Below are 16,786 nucleotides of genomic sequence, written 5' to 3' on the forward strand. Positions count from 1 at the left end.
AAAGTAATTTCTAATCTCTTAAGCACCATGTTGTGGCCATGTACTTTACAAAATTTAATCTTCTGTTAAATTGGTTAGGGACTGTTGGAGTTGAGAACAAAGGCTATAAATTTCAGCCATCTCCATAAGCAATTTACAGTGTTGATCCCGTGAAAGGGGCAACTGAGGTGGGAGTGGAGGGACCAAAAATGGATGTTGAAGAAGCTGAAGGATGCGCCACCTCTTGGAACGATCCCATGCAAGGCACTTCTTCATAAGATCAAGCAGCCAAGGATTCGAAACAGGATCATACTTAATCTCATGATTTTGGTCAGTAATGACCTTGAATTTGGCCCAGACTGCAAAAGGAGTTCGCCCATACACCATTCGGTAAAGAATGCAGCCAAGGGACCAGATGTCAGATGGCCTACCACTCTCATATTGCTCATTCCACATAAATGCTTCCCGGGACATGTAATTTAGTGTGCCAACCTGAAATAATGAAAGTATGTGTTAAAGAATAGTCTCACATGGATTAGATAGTACAAAAATGTTAAATTTATTAGTTGGAAAAAAAGTTTCTTAAATTGGCTAGTCATTTTGAGATAAGTCTTGGACCCAACTTCACAGTATGTATGAGAGAGAGACCTGAGCATCCCGTTGAATGTTTGTAGTATCACTCATGATAGCTTTTGCGATACCAAAATCAATCAACTTTAATGACCCTCTAACAAGAAGAAAATTAGCAGGCTTCATATCTGAAATACGCTCTTCATGTATAATGTTTACAGCTAGAAGCAATTGCTACAAGAAAGGAATCCGTTATTTCCATAACCCTTATTCTCTCCTCTCCTAGCCATCCTTTCATCTTCTTCTTCTTCTTCTTCTTCTTCTTCCCTTTTCTTTCATTGTCTTAGGTTGAAGACTTTATAGTATGAAATCCTAAAATCAACATGATACCAAAGCTATGATTTTAGGATTCCAATTATTTGTTCAGATTATGATTCATGAAAAACTGGGCAATATGGAAGAGCTGCAATGTTTTTGACAATGCCGAAATTGAAGGATGATCACTTCTTGTATCACTTCTTTTGCTGCTGTTAAACTACTATTGGTATTGGTACTATTGGTTGGTATTTGTTATTATTTAGTATTATTGTTTGTTGCTATGCATGCTAATCTGCTACCCAAGTTTCATTTTTTTTTCTCTGTTATCACATACCAATGCACAAAATCACACTTTGAGTAAATCAGATCAAACTTATGATCAATTCTTGAGAACGCTCCTACGACACTAGTCGAGTTGGAAATCATGCACACAACTACAGCATGAATCAAGACAAATAATTACAACTTATGCCCTTCTCTATAGGCTAGATATTAAATACTTGAACCTTTATTCTTACAAAATGAGAATCAAGACAAATAATTACAACTTATGCCCTTCTCTATAGGCTAGATATTAAATACTTGAACCTTTATTCTTACAAAATGAGAATAAGGAAAGGGTTTTCCCCATGGCTACACATTGACGAAATTATTGATTTGTTAGATAAAAGGAATTTCATTATGCTCTTCTATAAAAACGTAATTTGCCTAACACTAAGAAGGCTTTAGAACCTAGCTTTAAGCTAAATATTTTGATATTCATAGGTTCTAAAGCCAATAACACCTAAGTAGGTCAATGACCCCTTAGGATGCCTCTTTGTAACAGATGCATATAAACCAAGCTTATTATAAGAGAAGTGTTTCTTAGAAATATTTTGTATTGGCAAATTAGGCCAAGAGCTCATTAGCTTTATGTTATACTTTATTTTACTCTCATAATACATAAGTATGTCTTGTTTTCAAAGCTTCTTTAGTTTTGAAGTTGTCCTAGGAGCTGTTAGAAAAAAGAGAAACATTTGAGGCATTTTATATGAAATTCTTAGCAAGGATTGGTTTACAAGCTCTTAATGATGTGAGAGCAAAGCCCTCTACATATTTTCATTAGTCTGTTTGTATAACATTGTCAATGAATTTATTACAATTTTTCTATGAGACTTTCCTATAAATCTTCCCTATCTTTCTCTGCAACCTTCCTGGGGAGACATCAGACAACTAAGGGTTGTAAAACTATGGAAGTTTTGCAGTAAAGAAAGTAAAATTTTGCATAAGCCCATTAAAACAATGAAGAAGATCGTTCACTCTCACGCTCACAAACCCATTCATGAACACTATCTTACACACCCCGCCTCAGTGAGTAGTTGCCGTCTTTTTGAAGTCAATTTTATCCACCTTCACCTCTCCATCAATAATCTCATAAACGTAAACCACCACTCTAAGCCCATCAATGTCCATGAGAACAAAACTTGGGTTCACTTCATATGTAATACTGCTGTAAGCACCAGTGGCAGATCCCGGGTTAATAACAACACCACCCTCGTGTTTATACGCCTTGAACTGATGAGTGTGGCCTGTAACTAAAATGTCCACATCCAACTGCCTCTGAAGCATCGCTAGAGAATCAAGGTCACCCCAAGGAATAACCTTCAAAACATAAAAAAGAACAAAAAAAGGCAGATAATAGCTTTCAGTGAGAGCAGACACAAAATAAAATAAAAAATCCACCAAACAAATGTATATGTCCAGCTAATAGTTCTTCATTATGTATTTAATCATTTCTTTTAAATGTGATTGGCATTTTCTAGTAGGCTGAGGGAATCTGACATGGGTCGATAACACTTTCCAACCATGTTTCAGTCACCTAGTAAAGCACTACATATATGGATAAGCTTTTTAGGGAATAGTCCAAGATGAAGAGGAAGCCTACAAAGAAAGAACAACTTAAAGACAAACCTGATGACCATGGCATAGTCCAAGCTTGAACTGACCAATTGTCAGTGTCTTGGTTTCTGGATAACGTGCATCCTCATCATATTCACCCCGAGTTACATGCAGATCAGGACAAAGGCTCTTCAAGTAATCATGAACTTCCTAATTAAGATATATGTTAATAAAAGAGACAAGTCAATAAAAGTAAAATATCATCTCTCATTAAAGTGACACGACCTTTTTTTTGTAACAATTAAAGTGACACCACTTAATGAAGAGCAGAATCAATAGACATGCAATCAGAATGATGCCATAACCTGCAACCTTATTTTGAAATGCATTCAAAATCAGCCCCCGATAGACTGACAAGATTTATAGATTTGGGTTCACACTCGTGAGGTCAAGTAACCTAAAATTTCTCACTGAACCAAACAACTCCTTGTGACCCATGTTCCTGGCAAAGGCATAATAAAAAATAAAAAAAGGCAAAACAGGCAAAACAGGCAAGAGGAGTCCATCACAATAAAATCACCTGAGAAAATGATTTAACAGCAAAATGCAAATATGAAATAATAATAAGATGCTGAGAGCAGCAAAGTTGACATTTTGAGTACGTCTTGGCCCTTAACAGCCCAATAAATAAAAAAACTAGGCTTGGGGATGCTGCACAAAAGAGCAAAAAGAGGCAAATACTGCAGATGAAACTATGCAGAGAAGTGCAATGTTAAGCTCACAACGTGAGAAGATTATCTCAAGTTTCACAGAAGAGAAAATGAAGAGAAAAGGATGGGAAGCTAACAAAGATGGCTGTATCAGCAAGTGCAGCTAGTAAAATAGGACATGGAAACAGGAAAGACTCAGAGAACAGAAACAGGCACAAAATAATTTTATGGGAAATGTAAAATTAAGAAACAAACATGAAACTATGAGAAGATCTATGAAACATTATAAAATTGGACAAGAAACCATTTAGAAACATAGAAGAAACAAACAAGGAGCAAACAATATGCCTATAAATTCTATGACAATTAAATAAAAATATGACTAGTAAAAAATTCTTATTCACAGTAATCACCAAATAAAGTTAAATAAACAATAGATTTTACATGTTAAAAAAATTAACTTTTTTATAAACTCCTTTTTCAGGAAATATATAAAATACAACTTTCCTAAATGTTTTGAAAACATTTCCAAAATTTTACTTATAACTTTCCTAAAGGTTTTGCATAAATGTAGGAACGGTTTCATATTGAATCGCGAAATAATTTTCCATGGAAACGAGATTCCTACCCCTATAAAAGTTCCTAGTTACTGCGTTTGGTGACAAACATAACTATCCTGTTTTTAAGACAACCATCTATTTTGATAAATAATTATTATGAGAAGTTCAATAAAACAAATAATGAGAAGCGGAGAATAACTCCGAACAAAAGAGAAAAGAATAGGAAATGAGAAAATGTATGCTCTGTTTCCACTAAAAGAACAATTTTCCATCCCATACAACAACTTTTATAGAATATAGTGACTATCATTAATCTTTGTGTGATCAATAAACGTTGATGGCATCAGCCAATAACAGCATGTTTTATTTTTTCATAAAAGTAAAAAAATTTATTAGGAAGAAAGCTGCAAAGGGCAAAGAGGAGTACAAGCTATGCATCAGATAACCACGCTAAAGACAAATTAAAGCCAAGTCACTTCATCCTTTAAGCAAAAGACAGTTGGGCCACATTTAAAGATGCTTCAGCAGATGTCAACTTGGAGAATGTTGGAAGATATGAGTAATTAGGGTGTCATTGATGTAATTAGTTTATGTTTCTTCTTCACTCTTATTAGGGTGAAGGGCATAATTGTAATATTTTATTTTTATTCATTTATAAATATAGCTTAAGGGGAAAGGTTTGGACACAAATCCATAACCTCATTCTTTCGCCCTTTTCTCCCCAATGTGCTTTATTCTTCTTTCTCCATGAGGTAATCCATGGAGCCATGAAAATCACAAAAAAGGAAAAAGACTGCCAGATATATTGCAGCAAAATCCGAGCATTAGACGATGAACTCTGTTCAAAGTTGCAGAAATACGCATCCAATTACCATTAGAAAAACAGATATCAAGCTGCAAGTTTTACCAAAAACTGTTACCTCCTCTCAAGACTGGAAGCCATTCCTGGCAGCTTTTGATTAAGATTGCCTTTTGAGTCACCAAATAAGTTAAAGATGACATAAAATGACTTCAAAATGGTAGTGCCACTCACAAAAGTTTAAATCTACGAAAAGAAAAGAAACGGAAGAGAAAAGATTGTGCTGAATGATGCCAAAGAATATATTACATGGACCTTTCATGCAAATGATACTTAAGAAGTATAATTTTTAAATTTTTTTTGAGGCATTTAAGATGGAAATTTCATGCAAACTTGACCTTGGAGTAGAGATAATTGACCATAATTATTTTAGATAATGATCATCTACAAGAATTCATTTCAATTGAAATCAGTTCTAGACTGAATGAGACCTGCACTAATAAAAATAAAAGCCATTATCAGATAAACTACATGTCCAGCTCACGGATCAGCTTGTCACACGCATAAACAACAGATTTATAATGAAAAAAATAACATTCTGCATATAATCAAGAACCAGGAGATAATAGCTAGAACCCAAATATTACAGCAGCTATAAGCTTACATACTTTGATACAGAGATTTCCAGTGCATATTATGTGTTGAATTTTCCCTGGAACAAGCATAGACTTGAATTTTGCAGGCAAATCTGGTGCTCTATGAGGGATGTGAAGATCTCCAAGGGCTAAAACCAACACCATGGTCACCAATTGGTATCCCCTCAATCTTCAAACATTGTTAAAATCTGCGTCATAAGTGGAGAACATCAAGATTATTTCTGCAGTGAACAGAGCTGTACTTTAATGGCAAGCTTGCATTCGTTGCATCTGCATTATACTTATCTTAAGTCTTAAAAACATTCCAACCTCCAACTATTCAGTGATCCAAAAACCATAAAAACAATAATAAAAAACTTCAACTGCTAGTTAGAAACTGAATTTGACATGCTATTTTTTTTACTATTGATTACACAAACATGCTAAGACCTTTCCCATAGCCAGATATACTTTGCCTTCTTTTTAGCTATGAAAAATTTCCTGGCAGATCTACGCCAATTTAGATAATTAGACCCATTTAGTTTAACAAAAGTGATTTGAATGTAATCTTGGGTCTCTGTACACCCCTCTTACTAGGTGTAACAACTTCTCCTATATTAGCCATAATAACAACCACGAGACAGAATTACAGTAGCAGTGATAACGACAAACAGCCCCTACAACAATCAACCAAATCCTGCTCATGAAAGGAGAAAACTTGTCTATGCAAACACTTGTGGGCCCCAAAACACATGCACACGACTAGGGTTTAGTATATAAGAAATTCCAACAACTCAATAGGGCATAATATCCTTCAATTAATTTCTAGAAATCAGCAATCTGCAGTGTCAATGAGTAAGATACTATCTGCACAGGCATACCTGTACACCAAGAGAAGTGATGCAGGCAGGCACAGGTCTTCTTTAGACCTTACTTCAATCAATTATTCAACCCTAAAGAATCAAAGATACAGATACCAACTACTTTAAGAAGCAACGCAAGCAATCAATCCTTAGGCTATGAGACAATCAAAAGAAATTATTAACTTTTAAGACCAATCAGCAGAGAATAAATAATAGAGGAACCCGGAGAGAAATCGCAGACTTTAGATGAAGAAGACAGCAACCTTTAAAATCCCTCTTCTATGGAGCCTGTGATGAGGACATCGAGGCTGCACGGAATACTCATGAACCAATTCAAGTTCCAATTGGTCCAGTGACGAGGGCACGACCTAAAAGATTCAAAGAAATGTTGAATAACTTAGTCCGGAGAGTTCTACAACAAGAAGAGAGTGTGGTCACTACGGAGGGGGAACAAAGGCTGGTTTTACTCATCAAAGTTGATCCGGAAGAGAGCCCAGCAGCCATACACGTGCATTGAGGAAGGGCATGTGGTTAGAAGATCTCGTGGGACCCACAAGGATATCCACGAGTTGGCAATTTATCCTAGAAGGGCACGTGGTTAGAAGATCTCGTGGAATCCACGAGTTGGCAACTTATCCTAGAAGATCACGTTGGAATTATATTAGGCTTCTATTTACATCAAGTTACCTTACGTTTGCCTTTAATTCAATGTAATTAGGAGAAGGGATTTATTCTACATGGATTCTACCACATCCTCCATTATAAATAAAGGACTTGTACACGGATTAGGGATCTTTGATTTTTATTCATATTGAGAGTTTATTCTTCTTGAGTACTTGAAGAAACTTTTCGAACTTATCACGGTTTTTCCTTGTGGTGTTCAAACGACTTATCAAACGGATTTTCCATCCCCGTTTGCATCTTCACCATACCAAGGTTCTTGCTTTGCTAAGCAACGGGTCGCGGTTTTCCATCAAACTTGAAAGGTCTTGGGGACAATTTCCAGATTTGATATTGGGTTTCGTCACGGGTTGACGTGGTTCATATCAGCCTGCTGCTCTAATTCCATGAAAAATCATAAAATGAAGAAAATAAAAGAGCAAGAAGAAAGAAGAAAAAAGAGAGAGAGTTGAGAGAGAAGTCTGCAAGGTGCAACAGTCTTGTTACAGGAGAAACTCTAGGATTTCTGGCTTAGGATTTAGAGTAAACTGCAATAGTCTTTCTTTTAATATTCCTCTCATCTTTAATATTCAACTTTTGGGACAATATTAACTAGAAAAATTAAACTAAAAAAATTATATATTACTCTTATCCAAATAGCACAACAAAGAAAGTGACAAACAGCCCAATGTAACCTAACCATAAGCAGGTAAAATCTTAATGAACAATATATCCCACAAAATTCACATGACTCGCTAACTGGATCACCATCATCAAACAAGTAAAAAGAAAGTTGATCATAGTCCTACCTTCTCGTCTCTAAGGTAAAATAGTCCTACCTCTCCCTAACAGCTGATCATTGTCCTACCTCTCTCCAATTGCTGATCGTACTCCTATGTTTTCAACCATAAGTGCAAACTACCTTATTTCTTACACAAATTATTATAATCAACATAAAAAGTATAGCATCATTAATTTAAAGAAGATGGATTTAACTATAACAAAACTTAACACAGCATTCTATGCCATTAGTTGGAAGAAAATATTTGATGCAAACTCAAAGGCAAATTTCTTGGAAAAAGCTAGTCAAGGAACAAGAAGAAAAACTCAGTTTCCTGCTTAAACGCACATTTCCATCTTTAGTAAGTCAGAAACAATCCTTTTTTTAAGAGTAAGTCGATCCTCTCTCGATTGTTCAATTTCGAAGTCAATAAACGTCAGTCTTTTAGGGCAGTTTTTACTTTACAAAGGTTTTAGTAAATCTTAAGAATTCTTTTTTGTGATTCAAAACTACAAAACTTCTCTGAACTAGCTGTTTGAATTATTTCCACTGGTTTTAGTTTAAGAAAGTCAACATAAGGCTGCAAGCAGAATATTCACCACTTGGAGAGTTCTATCATTGGTAAAGTCCTATTTTTTGCAACTCAGTAGAGAGTTCTATCATTGGTAGAGTCCTATTTTTTGCAACTCAGTAGAAAACTAACAGCAAATATCCAATTCCGAGCATAGTGCAAAACAGCCAAGTAGGCACCACAGCACTGGTTGGAAGGATTAATGCTCATAAAAAATGCATTTATAACTTTTGTCTCTTTTACATTAGTTGACAACGCTGAAGTGAACTCTTATTTTTGTGTCACCTTACAGACTGCTAATTTGTTTGCACTTTAATCCGAATAACGTAGGTGCATAATAAATATATTAACATATTTTGGTTGAATCAATTGGTTATTGTTTATTTCCATCATCAAAGGCTGGGATGTTGAAAACCACCTACCTTTTGGATTCAAGCCCATTCAGAAATAAGGAACCATTTTATCCTCACGAATGACAAAATTAAACTCCACAGCACTGCAAGAGTTGCCTTGAAAAACCAAGCAACACTTTTTTCAATGAAAATCAACACTGCAGTGTCTAAATTCTTCATTTGGGAGAAGACAACAGCCAAATCCAAAAACATGGACAAATTTATCGAGCAAATTTCTCACGGTGGCTAAACACAGAGATGTATATCTTCATGTAAAAACAAAGGCTGCCCATCTGTTGGATCGAGCATGCCAAGGACTCCAGAACAAGGTAAGACAAAGACCAGATGATTTAGAAAATCAATTTATGCATATAAAATGCTTCAACGTAGTAAAACTGAGGCTAAACATCAGCTATTGGCCTCAAAAGGTGCTCTAGAAATTAAACACTGTAACCAATTTCAATAGTCTCTGAAATAAAACACCAGTCAGTTTCAAGTAATCACTGAAAGCACAGATCAATCACACAAATTAAACACACAAGTCAACTGGACCACAAATATACTCGTGGAGAAAAAGAACATATCTCTCACTTAATCACAAAAAGCTCAACCATCAAACTAACAACCATTTTCTTCAGTAAGCAGAAAGTTAGATAACAAATATAATATAGGATGGAGATACCAGCAAAAAAAGAGAATACCAGAGAGTAATCGAACAAAAAAAGAGAAGCAATCGAAAAAAGAGAAGAAAGATCGACAGCTTTGAAAGATCAAGAGAATAACAAAATCAGATAGTTTTAGAGAGGATTTCGGGAGAGAAGAAAAAAAGAAACAATTTAGGTGAAAAGAGAACGAACTTACCTCGCTTTGCTCTGAGTTCTGCCAGCTTAAACGAAGGGAGGAAACAGGGGAACCAGATATACGAGGGTTTTTTACGAGAATAGCAACGACCAACAAGAGATATCGAGGGTTTCACAGAGGAAGCGGAAAGCAACCATACACGATATGGAAAAATGAAATACTATGCGGAACGATGGAATTTCAGATTTCACTCTCCAGTCTCCATATCTGTCTGGGGGGGTATGCGCACTCGGAAACTTATTCCTAGACAACGTTTTCAAGATTAGCGAAATAAAAAAAATTATTTAAGAAAATACGAACTTTGAAACTTATTTTCAAGAATTCACGAACTTTGAAACTTATTTTCAAGAATTCCGGATTTCAAATATTGAAATCTACATGGCACCTGTCAATATCCCACGTCAGCATAACCGGTCCACATGGCGCCACATCATTTTTATCTTTAAAATCCAAAAAAATAAAATATTCCTCTTTCCTCTTCCCTTCTTCTTCTGCTTGACTCTTGTTTGCCTTAATCAATCAAAGGCCTACTAAGCTGTTAATTATATAGGATAGGTAGAAAGGGAAGTAAGAATCCCTTGCAAATTTGAGTACAAGCATTGTGTAAATCCCTTTGTGGGTCAAAATCTATATGAGACTGTGCAGTGCAGTGCAACTGGTAATTGTGGTCAATTGAATGATAAAATCTCTATGTATGCAATTGATGTAAGTTTCATTTGGCAATCCAAATACACTGAGTTAACTTCAAAGCGCAAACACTTCGGGAGTGGATTAACAATCCAAGATAGGATTGTCTGTTCTCTACACCAATGATTGTTTGTGCTTGAATATTGACTTTGAAATTCATATTGCAAAATGAATTAATAATTGTTTAAACACAAAATAGGAGTAAGAAATTAGTAGCAAAATTAAAAATTGGGATACACATTCTTTCATCTAGGTTTATTCCTCATAATACCTAACAAATGGCAATAATACATTCATATGAAGCTTCAATACAAAATGGCATTACCATAACCCAAAAGAGAGATGGAATGGGACCAAATCAATGGACCTCATTTTTTATTACTTTTGGTTGCAATATGTTGAAACAACTTATCGGTGCAATACCGCAATAATGAATCGACATTTGCCACATAATGAAAATTTTGTTAGTGAAAATTTCAGCAAAAAATATAGCGACACTAAAAATGAATCTAACATAGCTAAAATCAATTAAAATAAATATGGTGGACTTAAAATTTATTTTGAACATATAGTTCAAATTTAAAAATATATCACACTTTTGAAAATGTACTCCAATTTTGAAATATACCTTAGTTTTTGTGATGCAGATTGAGCTTGTTGTAGGGACACAAAAATGGATCTTTTCAATTGGAAGATCTCCTATATGGAGAATACACATTACAAGTGACCAAGCCTAAATTCTAATTGTTTTGTTCCGAAGCAAAGATATCCACAGGGGCCGGTTCGTCCTATTTAGATATTCACGACCAAGAAGTATTGGATTCTCTTTCGGATAGGCCTTGAAAGGAGGAAGGCTGGAATGCCAACAGGGCAGTAACAAGGTACTGCATATTTTTTGTATCCCTACAACAAGCCCAATCTGTATAATAAAAAAAATGCATTTAATTGGAGTGTATTTATAGATGTACAAACACACTCCAATTAAATGCATTTTGTGATGTAGATTGGGCTATTTGAGGGACACAAGAAGGACAGTAATAGACATAAATTCATTTCTAGTGATGCTAATTCATTTTTAGCCACACCAATCTTTTCTACCATATGTTCATATCCAACAACCCATGTGGTTTGTTGACATATCTTTCTTATATGGCTATCACTTATTAGCTGTTGCAGTATTTATTAGATTTTGCAATGTTATTCCCGCTGTTTCAAGTTTTTATCCACCTTGAAATAATCAAATTATATATGTAGACGTCACCGATTACCCTTTGGCTTTAAAAGTCTCTCTGGCAGACAGATTCGGCTGATCTGTCGTTTACTCTTTCCTTCCCTCATTCTACTTTTTGTCTTTCATTCTTTCATCTCTCTTTCTTCAGCTTCCCTCTGTCTCCACCTTTTTCTCCTCTCCCCGCTTTTCTCTCTCAGTCCTGCGTAAAATCAAAGGTAACGACAGATCCATCAGGTTCCCTTACCGTTCCGCCTGTCCTATCAGATCGATCGTTTTGTAGTAATTTACGATGAAGATCACCGCCCTTCTGCTTCTGAAATGCGGCAGCGATGGGGCATCGGATGCGATCATCCTTGCCAACGCCTCCGATGTTAGCCAGTTCGGTTACTTTCAGAGGACCGGAGCCAGGGAGTTTATTGTCTTTATTGGTCGAACCGTTGCTAATAGAACGCCCCCCGGCCAACGCCAGTCCGTCCAGCATGAAGGTTTGGTTTTCGATTGTGCCTTCTGGATTTCTATTTCTTTGGTGATCTTTGTCATGATTCGATATCATCCGTGGGTACGAAGGACTGGGTTTTTTTTGGTGGGAACTTCTTCACATTGTCAATTAGTTGGAATTAAGCGCGCAGATGATTTTTGACCGCGTTTTTTTTTCCTGAAGTCTTTCCGGATTTTGCAAATATTTTTTGTATCTCCAATTTCTTGTTGTGTTGCTGTATAACCAATGATACTGTTTTTTTTTTTTTTTTTGGTAATAATTTCTTCTTGTTGTGAGAAATATTATTAATTAGGAAATTTATTTTCTTTTCAAGAAGGGAAATTCTGTGTGTGGTTTAGTTTTTTAACATCTTGACACATTGACTGGTGATTTAGTTATCTAAAAGATATTTTTTTAGAGAAGGTTGAGGTGAGGGAAATGGTATTAAGGTTTTTTTTTTATCTTACTTTGTTGTGAATTTTCAGAATATAAGGTGCATTCTTACAATAGAAATGGTCTCTGCGCCGTGGCCTTTATGGATGATCATTATCCAGTGCGAAGTGCATTCTCTCTTTTAAACAAGGTGATAGAAGCTATGTTTATGTTAAATTTTGTCCGCTACTTGATTTATTTGAACTTTTTGGTTTTCCATTACCCGTGCTTGTGCTTGATAATTTAAGAACACTTTACATTGGCAGTTCTCTTGCATTTATCACTGCGAGTTCTAAAGGTGGGTATTAGTTGTCCTTGTGCAATATAGTGCTATTAACATGAATATGTTACATTTTAATTTTCTGGATGATATACATCTGTTATCATCGTTCTACTTAAGTGCTTACTGGTTTCCCCCTCAAGGTTCAATGTTTAAAATTGGAACACTTGACACTGGTAGCTCTATAGCATTATCACTGTGCAGTTCTAAAGGTGGGTTGTAGTTGTCCTTGTGCAATATAGTGCTATTAACATGTATCTGCCACATTTAATTTTCTGGATGATAATAGGTTGGTTATCATCATTCGAGTTAAGTGTTTGCTGGTTTCCTCCTCAAGGTTCAATGTTTAAAATTGGAATACTTGACACTGGTATTTTTATTGATGCATTTCTAAAGGTGGGTTGTAGTTGTCCTTGTGCGATATAGTTCTATTAACATGAATGTGCCACATTTTAATTTTTTGGATGATATACGTTGGTTTTCATCATTCTATTCATGTGCTTGCTGGTTTCCGCTCAAGGTTCAGTATTTAAAATTCCAACACTGAGTTGTACTCAATGTGGTCTTCTATGTAATAATGGCTCTAGGTTCCTAAATGCCCTTAGTTTTGTTATCATTATTCAATACAAGCATAAACACATGATTGCCTTGTTGATTGACGTTTATCATAGATACTGCACTTTCAAATAGTGATAGTGTGTGTTATGGCATTTTTTTTTTGAGAGGGGCGTGATGTGATTCGAACTCGCGACCTGATGCACCTAATGTAAAAAGAATACCACTAGACCAAACGGCCATCGGTGTGTGTGTTATGACATCAAACCACTTTAATAAGGAAGCACTCATTGCTGTTTGAAAGAAAGAATGATAAAATAACTCATTATTTCTTGATGAATTACAGGCACGATGGATATGTTTTTTACAATTCCAATTGTAAAACTGATGTTGTGGTTCATATGATCTAATTTTAAACCTGTTCAAACTGCATGCATTATCAGCTAATTGTGAAAATTTGACAAATCTTTTTACAGGTATTAGACGAGTATCAGAAGAACTTTGGGGATTCCTGGAGAGCAGCAACAGCAGATGCTACTCAAGCATGGCCATACTTGACTGAAGCTCTAACTAAATTTCAGGTGCTAATGTCTTTGTCATTTGATGGCATCATTATGTTCCAAATCTGAATAATATTCTGGCAGAGTTATTTGACTGAACTCTTTTAGCTTAGTTTTTAGTCCTTGTAATATCAGGATGATACAGGTTTTAGAACATGTAGCATGAACTAAAGTTCTCTATGTAGTAAAATCTGAATTCAGAATTTTGCATATGACAGAAATCTAAAACAGCATTTTGTGTTGCTGTCTTCAGGATCCTGGTGAAGCAGATAAGCTGTTGAAAATTCAAAGAGATTTGGATGAAACCAAAATTATTCTTGTAAGTCTTTACATAGTAATCTTTCCTTCTGTGCAACTTCTTGTAATATCTTTTTTCAGGCCTGAACATTGATGCGCCTTGATGCTAATGCTAATAATATTTTGCTAGTTTCAGTAACGAGTTTTTGTATGATTTCTCTTATGTACCTTACAGATGATTATGTGGTACATTTTAATACGAATTTATTCTAAATTTGGTGTGTGATGGCTTCTGTTGAATCTTGAATAATAATTGTGAGCATGGTCACCCTGGGTGTTTCTGAAGACAAAGTTGTGAACACAAAGGAGAAATTCTCTTTTTAGGTTTGTTGACAACTCTTGAAGCTTGAATCCATAATTATAACAAGGATTTAGATAGGATTGAGAAGATTAGGAATTGTAAACAGAAGTTGGAATGGAAGTAGCGTGCATAGAGAGAAAATGTGATAAAGTTTGCAAAACATGGAACAGGTGATTCTGAATAAAATCATGTGACATGAAACTTCAAAGAAATGATATAGAATTATTTGGGAGCACATGTGAAACAAAAAAAGAGTTGTGACAAAAGAGGAGGACAAATTTAACATGGGTGTAACGAAGAACACTTATATGATAGATGAGAAAATGAGGCGGTCTGTATAAGTTAGAGCTTGTATGATGGTGCAGTGAGTTAATTTGAGTTACTAAGAATTAGCGGGAGGCCTAAGAAATATGGTTACAAAAGACTTGAAGAAGTCTGATGCACCAATAGAGCAAAAAAATGTGAAGGAATCCTTTGGGAGGTCTGTGAGCTTTGTTGCATTTTTTACCTAGAACTTCTAAAGACTGAAAACTGTTTCATTTGCAATTTTGAGTCATCTAGTAATCTTTCTAATGTTTCCCTTATGCTAGAAAATTATCCATTATGATTCATAGATGTGGTCCATGCCAAGTTCTGGAAACTTCTCCCAACAAATATATTTTTGTCCAACTGGTTCTCTATGCCTCTTGAGTTTCTAGCAATTCGCTTTCAAGTAAAAAATAATTAAGTTTTAAAAAAAAAAACAACTTACTGGGAAACTATCACTGTAAGATGCTGGCATTCACTGAAGCTGTGTCCCAGCTATGGTGAGGTCACAATGTAAAGTATGGGCATTGCATTTGTTATTGGGTTACTCATGCAGAATGGAAAAAAGAGAAAGCTGTTAAGCAAATATGGAAGATATCTTGCAGTGTACTGAAAAGTCAGTGGAAAAGAAAAGGAAATAAGAACTTTGTCATGGAAGATAGCTGAAGTTATGGAATTGAAATTGCATATTCAGATTTTTTATGACATTTAAATTGATCGATTATACTTAACTGTGTATGATTGGGCCATTGGCTCAATTGTCACATTGGGGGTTTTTACCATGTGATCTTGGTTTAAAGTCTCACAAGGCATTTTGGCTATAGTGTGTTTGCATGTGTAATCTATTAACAAAAAAAAAAAAAAAAAAACTGTGCAAGTGCATTCATACTCACTTTGACGCTTTCATGAACCTCCAATATACAAATTAAAGGATGCTGTTCTCCATGTGTAGAGATTATTCAAAGAGAAAATAAAGCAATTATTTGTCACCTTTGTGCTTCATTTTATGGTGGCTTAAGACTTTATGTGAACTTATTGTGAGACATGGGTTTTTGTTGGATTGTTTTTACAGTATAAAACCATTGATAGTGTGCTGGCAAGAGGCGAGAAGCTCGACAGCTTAGTGGAGAAGAGTTCAGATTTAAGTGCTGCCTCTCAGGTATGTTGAAGAACCCATTTTTTTTTTAATTTTTACAAGTAACATGCATGTAGCGATCATGTTAAAGACGTAAATTCTCAAGCATGATGCACGTAATTTCAGTCTTGCATGGTCACTTTTTTTTTTTATTACCGAGACTCTGTTAGAGCTGTTCAAATGACTTGGGTATTTTGTTGTTATTGTTTCTCTCTGTAAAAAAAGCTCTTACTGCGTGCGGATATTTTTTGTGTAGGTAACTTGAAACTATTTGACTTCTGTTAATGAAATCAGCATGGTGACTGAAAACTAGTTCTATGATTCTTGTGTATTTAGAGAAATTCTTCTATAATATTGCATGCATAGATGTTAGATTTTAGTACGTTACTGCATGGGTTTTTTTGTGTCATGCATAATATTCGGTGAATTGCAAATGCATAAAAACATGTAAACAAAAAAAGGGTTTATAAACAAAGAGTACAGGATGCTAACGGGGGCATCTCTGGTTGAACAGGTGTTCTACAAGCAGGCGAAGAAAACAAACCAGTGTTGTACCATTTTGTAGACTTCTGGGTGAAATGAATCCTCGTTGGAAGAACGTTTGCTCTTTACTGGTGACTAGTCTGCTTTAGATTTGCAGATGCTAATGCGTGTAATGTATCATTTGTTTTAAAATTGTGAGGTCGTCTAGATCTTATCTTGTTCATTATATTACCTTTTTCTGATCTTGCAAACGTAGCTTATCTTTCTATCACTTATTGGTGATCTCGTTGGAAGAACGTTTGCTCTTTACTGGCGACATATCTGCTTTAGATTTGCAGATGCTAATGAAGCGTATAATGTTTATATCATTTGTTTTAAAATTGTGAGGTCGCTTGGATCTTATCTTGTTCATTATTTTATCTTTTTTTTTTTTATCTTGCAAATGTAGCTTATCTTTCTGTCAC

The 16,786-nt window shown here is 35.3% G+C and overlaps 3 protein-coding genes across 3 annotated transcripts; 1 reads left to right on the top strand and 2 right to left on the bottom strand.

Moving 5' to 3' along the window:
- Positions 1-54: 54 nt before the first annotated feature.
- On the bottom strand, positions 55-735 carry LOC137936199 (serine/threonine-protein kinase MPS1-like). The gene is made up of 2 exons (XM_068780766.1): positions 628-735; positions 55-471 (listed from the first exon to the last, which is right to left on the bottom strand). Exons 1-2 carry the CDS (start codon positions 733-735, stop codon positions 55-57), a joined length of 525 nt encoding a protein of 174 aa, XP_068636867.1.
- Positions 736-1,940: 1,205 nt separating this feature from the next.
- LOC137936822 (vacuolar protein sorting-associated protein 29-like) lies at positions 1,941-9,791 on the bottom strand. The gene is made up of 4 exons (XM_068781722.1): positions 9,578-9,791; positions 5,483-5,658; positions 2,818-2,955; positions 1,941-2,508 (listed from the first exon to the last, which is right to left on the bottom strand). Exons 2-4 carry the CDS (start codon positions 5,612-5,614, stop codon positions 2,215-2,217), a joined length of 564 nt encoding a protein of 187 aa, XP_068637823.1. The 5' UTR covers positions 5,615-5,658; positions 9,578-9,791; the 3' UTR covers positions 1,941-2,214.
- A 1,802-nt stretch (positions 9,792-11,593) lies between these two features.
- LOC137936949 (VAMP-like protein YKT61) lies at positions 11,594-16,786 on the top strand. The gene is made up of 6 exons (XM_068781929.1): positions 11,594-11,980; positions 12,459-12,556; positions 13,717-13,821; positions 14,054-14,119; positions 15,777-15,863; positions 16,354-16,786. The coding sequence occupies exons 1-6, from the start codon at positions 11,785-11,787 to the stop codon at positions 16,402-16,404; spliced, it is 603 nt and encodes a 200-aa protein (XP_068638030.1). The 5' UTR covers positions 11,594-11,784; the 3' UTR covers positions 16,405-16,786.

This window comes from Aristolochia californica, unplaced genomic scaffold (genome assembly GCF_029961685.1).
Source record: "Aristolochia californica isolate CCGP_79_NKW_82.1479 unplaced genomic scaffold, dmAriCali1.0.hap1 SCAF_7, whole genome shotgun sequence".
Classification (NCBI taxonomy): Eukaryota; Viridiplantae; Streptophyta; class Magnoliopsida; order Piperales; family Aristolochiaceae; genus Aristolochia; species Aristolochia californica.

Coding starts and splice junctions, on each gene's coding strand:
- LOC137936199 (XM_068780766.1), bottom strand. CDS start 735: ATGAAGCCTGCTAATTTTCTTCTTGTTAGAGGGTCATTAAAGTTGATT. Junction 472..627: donor ACATTCAACGGGATGCTCAG/GTCTCTCTCTCA, acceptor TCATTATTTCAG/GTTGGCACACTAAATTACAT.
- LOC137936822 (XM_068781722.1), bottom strand. CDS start 5,614: ATGGTGTTGGTTTTAGCCCTTGGAGATCTTCACATCCCTCATAGAGCA. Junction 2,956..5,482: donor CTGGAAATCTCTGTATCAAA/GTATGTAAGCTT, acceptor TATCTTAATTAG/GAAGTTCATGATTACTTGAA. Junction 2,509..2,817: donor GACTATGCCATGGTCATCAG/GTTTGTCTTTAA, acceptor TATGTTTTGAAG/GTTATTCCTTGGGGTGACCT.
- LOC137936949 (XM_068781929.1), top strand. CDS start 11,785: ATGAAGATCACCGCCCTTCTGCTTCTGAAATGCGGCAGCGATGGGGCA. Junction 11,981..12,458: donor CCAGTCCGTCCAGCATGAAG/GTTTGGTTTTCG, acceptor GTGAATTTTCAG/AATATAAGGTGCATTCTTAC. Junction 12,557..13,716: donor CATTCTCTCTTTTAAACAAG/GTGATAGAAGCT, acceptor ATCTTTTTACAG/GTATTAGACGAGTATCAGAA.